The 8,807-nt window shown below is 65.0% G+C and overlaps 1 protein-coding gene across 1 annotated transcript; it reads right to left on the bottom strand.

Moving 5' to 3' along the window:
* Nucleotides 1-1,458: 1,458 nt before the first annotated feature.
* On the bottom strand, nucleotides 1,459-8,464 carry LOC309864253 (uncharacterized protein; the record flags this gene model as incomplete). Its single annotated transcript, XM_082729596.1, has 7 exons — nucleotides 1,459-2,490; nucleotides 2,646-3,197; nucleotides 3,402-3,620; nucleotides 5,562-5,628; nucleotides 6,722-6,818; nucleotides 7,747-7,848; nucleotides 8,416-8,464. The coding sequence occupies 7 exons, from the start codon at nucleotides 8,462-8,464 to the stop codon at nucleotides 2,083-2,085; spliced, it is 1,494 nt and encodes a 497-aa protein (XP_082585722.1). The 3' UTR covers nucleotides 1,459-2,082.
* Between the last annotated feature and the right edge of the window lie 343 nt (nucleotides 8,465-8,807).

Genomic DNA, 8,807 nt, shown 5'->3' with positions numbered 1-8,807 from the left:
CGAAGGCAGAGGCTTTAACCCACTGAGCCACCCAGGCGCCCCAAATTGAGTTATTTTTAAATGACATTTTAATTTTAAAATGATTTTAGATTTTCAGGGGAGTTTCAAGGAGAGCTCCTGTGTGCCCCTGCCCAGCCTGCCCCGTGTGGCTGTGCCTTCCGGCCCAGGGTGCGTTTGTGGCGGCCGCGCACCCACAGACCCAGCTGCACTCCACTGCCTTCAGCGGTTTGCTCCCAGTGCCCTTCTCCTGCCCTGGGACCCCGTCCCGGACCCTACCTTGCATTTGCTCCTCGGGCCTCCTTAGGCCGACCCTGGTGACTTAGGGGGTGCCCTGGGGTGGGGCTTGACTCTGTTCCCACCTCTTCCTCGCAGAGTGACCGCGAGGGTCAAGCGATGTGGCCAAACAGCTTTACAGAGCACGAAAGGTCACGCAATCAACCGACCCTTGCATCCACTGCGTTCGGAGCCTTTGGAAAATTCAGCAGGGACGACCTTGCAAACTTCTCCCAGACCTTTCTGGCAAGTTGCCGCCTTACGTCCCACTTCTACACCAGGAGGCCTGGCCCCGAGGCTGGCAGGGCAGCCGAAAGACAGGCCCCCCAGAGGGGTCTTTAGGGCGGTCTGACCTCGAGGGCGAGACCCTTGTTCGTCGCCGCCCCCCGGGGGACACGTGTGTCGGAGCAAATGTTGCCCCACTGAAGGGCTCCGTTTTTCTTCCAGGGAGCGGACGTGCAGTTCCCTAGCCTCGGCGGTGAAGACAGCTCGGCCCCGGGCACAGGTCAGTGTGCGATGTTTCCTTCGCCGCCGTCGGTGTGAACGCGGGTTCCGTTGGCCGTCCTGGGCTTGGCTTGGTGTGGAAGGTAGCCCGTCCCGGGCCACTGCCAGGCGCAGAGCCAAGTCCCCGGACGTGACGGGGTCCTCAAACCTGGTGCCGGTCCTGGCGACTGGGAGGCACTGCGCGGCCTCAGGAGGCCCCTGCGCTGAGCTCGGATGCCCTCTGAGCTCGGGCCGCTGTTGGTCTCATGCCCCATGGGTGTTGAGCGGCTTTTACCCTTCACTGGACCGAGGGAGGCTAGAGCGGCCTGCGGTGGCCCCAGGCTCCCCTTCCGCCTGCCCACGAAGGGCTCTGCCGCTGCCGCGCGGTGTTCTCTGTCCGGCGGTCTTCAGAGTGAACTTGGGCGTCCAGCAGGAGCTCTGACGGAGCTTCGACCGCTATTGTGTTTCATTCACCAGCACGTGTGAGGGACGTTGGAACGCTGGACGGGTGTCTTCATGATGCTGGACGTTCCCAAACTGTGTGTGCGCGTGTTTAAATGAGAAAACGTTAGAAGAGGAGGCAGACCCTGGAGAAGCCCATCCCATGGGTCTGTCTCTGCGCAGCTTCTAGAAAAGGCCCGTCTGCAGGGACAGGAAGGTGCTTGCTGGCCACCAGGGCCTGCTGTGAGTGTGCGCCGGGAACTGCGTGGGGGGCGGTGGCTGGCGTCCTCACCAGGGACTCCTGGCCTTGTGTGCGCCCAGCGGGCGGGTTCTAGGGCCTGTCACATGCACCTCAGTAAGGCGCAGAGGATGTGGTTTGGCTTCGCTCAGGAGAGACGCCGTCCTTGGGGACAGAGGCCAGGAGCCAGGATGGGAGCCCTGGGCTGGGTGTGACGTGTGGGTACCCAGTGGGTCCCCTACAGGTGATCTTCCATGTGGCGTCCGTGTCAGAGTTGCCAGACAGAGGGGTGTCTGGAGACCGCCAGCAGCCGGCCGGGTGGAGGTGGACGGATGTCCCGTAGAAGGGACAATGCAGGCAAAGGAGAAGCAAGGCTGCTAGAGCCCCCACCTGGTGACGGCGTGCTGGCGTCTTGGTGAGCGTTCTCCCCCATCCTTCTGTGAGTTCCGTCCACACGCGGGATTCTGGATAAATAGGATTTGCTCTTTAACGTGCTCCTTCTGCCTGCTGGGCTGCTTTCCTTGTCAGGAAGCCTGCGTTTCCCTAACCTCTCCTGATGCTGGCTCAGCATTTCACATCACAGGCAACTGGTTAGTCACTCCTTTTAAAATAACTTTACAGTGGATTTAATTGGTTGGTAGGGATGTTTATTTTCCTGTTTTTCCCTCTCTCTTTTTACATTCTGTGATGAATGTGTTCGCGCAAGCGTTGTGCGTCCTGGGCCGGCTGTCGTCGGGGGTGAACTCCCGCACGTAGGTTTGCCGTGCGTGGGAGAGAGGGAGAGAATCGGGGTGCCCTGGTTTCCCGTTCCGACAGCCGCTTGCCCTCTGCACGTGCCCGGTCTCCAGGGCCGTCTCCCCGGCCGTCTGAGCAGCCGGACACGTCCAGTGCTGCTGGTCAGGCTGCGGGATTTCTGCATTCTCCCAGCTGTGCCTTCGGTAAGCAGGTGCCCCCGTGGACTGCCCCGGGGTGGGTCTGTCCCCGTCATCGGTGACCTTCTTCAGCTCTTCACACATGGTGCTTGAACTCTCCGTCTTTCTCTGCGTGGACACGGGCTGGTGTCCGTCCCCCCCGTTGTGAATACTTCTCTGAGCCGGTCATTCCCCTGCCCTCACCGGGGGCTTTCTCCTACCGACCGAGGACACTGGCGCTCGCCTTTGGGCTTTCTTTGGTGTTTCCCCACATTTCAAGATGCTAGAGAGCGACTCACCTGCGTTTTGTTCCACTTCAGTCCCGGAACCAGACTCACTGAGGGTCTGACCCCGCGCCCTGCCGGCTGGGGTGGGGGACGCTGCGCAGCGTGGCGAGGGGCGGACGTGGGCGGAGGGGCGCGCAGTGGCTCCCTGAGCCGGTGCGTGGTGGGCGGGCCCGGCAGGGATCTCCGGCAGGGACTCCTCGGAGGGCGACCACCGGGCTTTGCCTGGCTCCTCTGTGGCTCACTGGTCCCTCGCGGACCACCTCCTGCTTGTCCGGCGCTGCGGGAGGCGTCTGTGGCGGACAGACGAGCAGAGCCCGGCCGGGGTTTCCCACCTCCAAGCAGCCGGGTGTCGCTGAGCGAAGGCCACCGCCGCCTGCCCCGGTGGCAGAAGCAGCCGCCCGGCACGTGCCGAATGGTGAGCAGGAGTTTGGGGGCGTTGGCTCCTGGGGCGCCGGGCAGGGGTTTCCGGCCGGGGTGCTGCCGTTCCGCCTGGTGGCCACGAGGGGGCAGAGAAGGCCCGCGAGCCGGGCTTGAGCCGGGTGTGCGTGGAGGTGGGGCAGGGGCCTGGGGTGTTTCCAGCCGTCTGCCCGTCCATCCTGGAGTGCCGTGACCACCCTGCCCCGTCCTCCAGGATGTTGCAGCCCCGGGAGTCCCCTGGCCACCCTGTCCCAGGCCCCTTCACCGTCCCCGCAACAGATCCCAAACCTCCCCGATTGGGACCAGCATTGGATGGCTGGCCCCTTCCACTGGGGAGAGGGAAGTGCTGACTTTGCGACCTTGGGGGCGCAGGGGACCTGGATCTGGGTGCGACCCTGTGGTCCGAGCAGAGGCCGTGGCACAGAAGCGAAGGCCCCGGATGGGGGTGGGCAGCCTGGCCGCGGCAGCCCCGGCGCGAAGACTGAGTCTTGCTTCTGGAGCCTTCCCTCCCTCTTCTGGAGCAGCGGCTGCCGGCTCCCGCCCCACGCGGCCCTTCCTTCGGGGGCTTACCTGGATGGACAGCACCAGTCCTCAGAAGCCCCCCGGGGTCTCCAGGGCCTGGACTCTGGCCGTGTCGCCCTGCGGCCCGTGTGGCCTAGCGTCGGTCCCTGTCACACCTTCCCGTGGGAGCTCGCTGCCTGGGCACAGGGACGCCCTCCCACAGACTTTGTCCCCCCCACCAGCAGGGGTTTCTGGGTGAGTGCCTGGGCCAGGCCTGTGGCCCAGGCAGTGAACGGAACCGGCGAAACCCCTGGCTCCCACAGAGCTGATGTCCTAGCAGGGACTGGGGGCCACTGCGAGTTCCCCCGCCTCAGCTCTGCTGGCATCAGGCCCGTCACTGTCTGGGGTCAGTGTCCCACGCGTTGTTGGTGGGGGGGGGGGCGGCCCCGTCAGCACCACCCACCCACCGCCAGGAGCTCCTCCCTCCGTGGTGAAAACAACCACAGATGTCCCCAGACTTGGCCCGGGGTCCCCTGGGGGCAGGACGAGGAGCGTGCCCTAATGGCTTCTATCACGTTGTGTCTGTAACGGGGATCCTGGCCACTGGGTGGGTCTTCCTGCGGCCTGGAAGCTCGAGGGGCTGATGCTCGCCTCCCGGAACAGCCAGCCCGCGTCCTCCCGCCTGGCAGCTGCCCAGGACAGCTCAGCCGCCCCGTCCCCCGAGGGCACTGGCCTTTCAGCCTGGGAGTCTCCTGGGCTCCGGTGTTCCGGCCCTCGCCCCGTGCTAGCCATGTGGATGGGGCATTGTCTTTGAGCTGAATCCGGTGCCCAGAGCTGCGATGTCCGGCACGGTGGGCACGAACTACCGGCAGCCCCGAACCCCCGAAATGGGGCCACCGGGGAAATGAGATTCTGCATAGGCCAGTTTACATCTGTGATTCTTTACTGAGGGCGATGCTGCCCCCCGGGGACACTGGGCGGCGTCCGGGGACATCTGTGGTCGTCACACGGCAGGGGCTCCGAGCCGGTGGGGCCAGGGATGCTGCTCAGCCCCCACGGTGCCTGGGACTCCCCTGCAGAGTGGCCCGCCCCCCACGTCCCTGGTGCGGGGGGAGGGGGAGTCTTGCTCCCGGCAGAGCGTGCAGAAGAGCTCCGTGACCTTCAACAGCAGAGTGTCGTTCTGACGCCTCCTCGCTCTCCTGGGAGCTGCGGGGCGTCTGCAGGGGCGTCTGCAGAAAGCTCTGTGGGGCGAAGTCCAGCCCGCTGCCCCGCACAGCGCTGCTCTCCCCCGGCTCGGCTCCCGCTTCAGGTCTGTCCCAGGCGTGTGGAAATGCGCCGTATTATCAGTTTTCCTGCGGACAAGCTGTTCTCCTGCAGGAACTGCCAAGGTCCACGGTCAGAACCTTCAAACCTTCTGTTCGCGAAAGGTCACAGGGCTGCCACCGCCTTCCCAACAGAAAACACATACGGAACATCCGTGACCGGGGGCCCTGCCGCAGCCCACAGTGCCCAAAACCCTCTCCCTGCAGGCGCTGACCCAGGGGCCACGTGGCCACGTCGTGGGAGGTCTGTGGCCATCATGATCAGGTGGGTGGGGCCACGGAGGCTGCTTGCCCCCACCCCCAGCACCCAGGATGTCCCTCCGAGAGTGACCTGCCCCAAAGTCCAACAGCGTGAGAGGAGGAATCCCCGCTGCCCGGGAGTCTAGCCCCAAAGGGGGAGTCAAGGTCACACCGTCTTGTCCACGTGCACCACTGCCTGGTTTCCACCCCTGCCGTCTCTTGGACCCTTGGGCCAGGGTGTGCTGGGAAGTTCTGTCTCACGGGCTGGCTAGTGCTACCACCACCTGAATTTACCGCTGGACAGTCAGGACCCCGGCGGGTTCACGTGGAGGATTGCTGGAGCAGGAGCCCCCTCCGTGGGGCCACTAGGACTGGAGCAGCCCGGTGGCCACACGGGGTCGGAGACCACACCTCGTGGGCACAGGGATGTTGCTGGGCAACTGCTCACACGGTCAGCCTCCCTCGGGCAGGGCATGGCGCACATGCGCCCGTCGTGGTCACCTAGCTGCAGCCTCCTGACTCGAAACACAGGGTGGCAGTCACGTATGACAGGAAGGTGGGGGCAGGGGGACAGGAACCACGTGGTGGGCAGCGGGGTCCCTGCGTCTTCCCAGGCCCACCCTCAGCTGATTCCCTTGGAGCTGGTGGGTTGGAACCTCCTCATTTCCTTCCCTTTCTCTCGTGTTCTCAGTCCACAAACGTCTGTGTGCCGGGGCCCCACCGGGCTGACCTGCTCGTCGCTGCTGGCAGAAGCCCCGGGGCAGGACAGAGAGCACAGCGTCCACGGGGCAGAGCGGGTGCGCAGGACAGGGCCCAGGCATAGCCTGGAGGGGCCTGCTGGGGCGTGCTCAGCAGCGGGAGGCAGGGAGGGACCCGAGGGTCCAAGAGCTCCTGCCAGGCACCCAGTGCAGGCCCGTGGCCGCTGGGCGCCCGCCTTTAGCGCCCCCAGGCGGAATCACCGGTGGTCTCTAATGGTCATCGGTGCCCCCGTGTGCTGATAACCGGACAGGAGGCCTTTGGAGGGTGACGCTGTGGCCTCTAGTAGGACCCGTCTTGGTCTTCGGGCACAGTTCCTGGCTCGCCGCTCCCCAGACTTGTGACAGTCTGAGCGAGAGGAGCGTCCCCTGTGTCCCCTGTACGTGACTGACCGGGACAGTGGCCGGGACACCCCGGGGTGCTCTGCTCGCCGTCTCGCAGAGCGTGTGGTGGGTGACTGCACTCACGCAGCACCCTGGTTTGGCTCCTGGTTCTGCAGGTCAGCAGTGTAGACGCTGTGGCAGCTGCTGTATCCAGAGCCCCCCCGGGCTCGGTGCTCAACGAGGCACGGCGGAGAAAGAAGCCGCCTCCACCATCGCTCTGGCCGTCGGCAGGATTCAGCTTCTTTGTGTTGCTGGCGGCCAGCCAGGGGCCACCCTGAGCTCTTAGAGGCCGCTCTCGGGTCCTGTTGTAGCCACGTGGCCTCCTCACACTCCCAGCCTCTGGCGTCAGGGAGGTCCCCGACCCTTTGACGGGCTCACCTGATGAGGTCGGGCCCACCCAGGTGACCCACGAGGGCTTCTCCCCTCGGAGTTGACCGATGTGGAGGCTTACAGACCCCTTCTTCCATACCAGTCGTCTGCGCAGGGCACGGCATCTCCTCCTGTTCCCAGGCCCCGTCCGCACCCAGGGTTCGTCCGCACGGCGCCCTCAGCAAGGAGCCGGGATCCTGTCGGCCACACAGGGGTGGAAGGGAGCGGGGTCCGGGAACAGCCAGGCCTGAGCCGGGGCGCACAGGCGGCGTCCGCGTCCTCCTCCTCCCACTGCCAGCCCCTCCTTGCCGGGGGTGTGGCCGGACTCGAGGGTCAGGGCTGGGGGCACGGAGGGTTTGGGGAATGCACGGCCAGCTTGTCCCACTTACACCTAAACGGACGCAGGACTCCACCCAATGTTTTAAAAACCTGTATTTTGAGATAATTACAGATTTCTAGGAAGTTGCAAGCTCTCCCACGGCACAGTCTTGTGCGCCCTCCGTCCAGCTGCCCCCAGTGGGGGCAGCTCTGGTCACTAGAGTGCAAAACCAGGCATTCAGCATGGCCACACCTGCGAATTCAGCCCTGCCCCGCCGAGGAGTGTGCAGGACCGTTGGGCCCATAAGGCGGACAGAGTTCCTCTTGCGCGTGTGTGCAGAGGGGGGCGTGTGCCCCGCCCAGTGTTCCAGGCCATGCTCTCCTCCCCCGCCTCCAGGGGGGCCTTGCCCGTCCCTCTTCAGGCAGCCGGCCCCTGCGGCGGGTCCATTTGCGGAAGGGGAGAAGCCCTCGTGGGTCAGAAGGCTCAGCTTCAAGTCCAGGTGCATCTCCTAGAGGCCCGCACACCCGCAGCTCCCCGGACCTTCCTGAACATGGAGGCCTGGCCCCGAGCCCACTGCCGGCCTGGCTTCCTCGGGACGGCCGCAAATGACCGTGAGGGGCTCTCGGTCCTTCCAGGGGAGAGAGCCTGTCCTCATCCCCCGTCCGTCCTGCCCGACCCCTGGCGACCGACCGTGATACCCCGGCTTTGCCCGGAGTCCTCGGCTGTCTTCTCCGCGCCTCGCAGAGTCTGCCGCGTCCGAGCGGCTCCGTGGGGCGGGGCCCTGTGTCTCTCCCTCCGCCCGGTACCGACCTTGGCCGCGCGGGCCCCGCCTTCCAAGGTGGTGCCCCAGCCGGGTGCCCGCTGCTGTCCACGCCCAGTCTGGTCCCCGTTCCTCGGGTGCAGGGAACCTGGGGGCAGACGGGATGCCACTCTCGCCGTTGGGCTGATGTGAAACGGCAACAGGGATTTCGCAGATACAGGAAGACCCCTAATTGGTTGCCTCTGGGCTCGTCAGAAGAGACGGTGCCTGGGTGGGCCTGGCCTCATCAGGCCAGCTCCTGAAAGAGACCGGAAGCTTATCCTGAGTACTGAGGTTCGTGGGTGCGGGGGCAGGGAGTTGGTGTTGACCAGTAGTTCGGGTGTGCAAAGTGAAAAAGTTGTCGACGTCCATCGCACGTGGACACAGATGTCTTCATGCTAACGAGCGTACTTGTAAAAATGGGGAGATGGTTGTGTGCTTGTTACCGGAACAGAGAGACACACACGGAAGAGCAGGAGCAGACACTGCCGCCGCGAAGCCACTGTCGTGTCACAAGTGCTAGGAGCAGTGCCCGTCCGGGAGCCAGCTCGGAGGGGGCCGGGTCCCGCCACGGCACGTGCGTGCTCAGCCCCACCAGCAAGCGCATGGTGGGGGAGGGCCCGTCGTGTCTGTGTCACAGACGAGAAAACAGTGGCAGAGGAGCTGAGTGACTTGCCCGGGGCCACATGGTCGTGTTTTATGACGTTCAGGTCCGCCGCGTCCATCCCCGGGGCCGGATCGGAGGCCCCACCTGGCCAGGCATCTCGCCTGCCTGCCCGCGGGTTCTTTGTGCGTGTGTGGACAATGGAGAGAAGGCTCCAGCCTGGTCCTCACCTGACCTCCGGCCCCGAGAGGGGGGTCAGACCGGGCCCGGTGACACGTCGGGGACTGGGCACAGAGCCCGGGAGGAGTAATGATCCCATGCGGCTTCCTCGGCAGAGTCATCAATCTCCGGAGCTGAGCCCTGAGCTCATTAGCTTCCTGGAGCGCGACGTGCTGTCCCTGGCTCCTGACTCATGTTCCTGCTCATCCAGACCTCTGCTCCCTGCCAAGGCGGGCTCTCGGAGC

The sequence above is a fragment of the Mustela nivalis genome (assembly GCF_964662115.1).
Source record: "Mustela nivalis genome assembly, chromosome: 1".
NCBI classification, from domain to species: domain Eukaryota; kingdom Metazoa; phylum Chordata; class Mammalia; order Carnivora; family Mustelidae; genus Mustela; species Mustela nivalis.
This window is presented reverse-complemented; position numbering and strand designations above follow the sequence as displayed.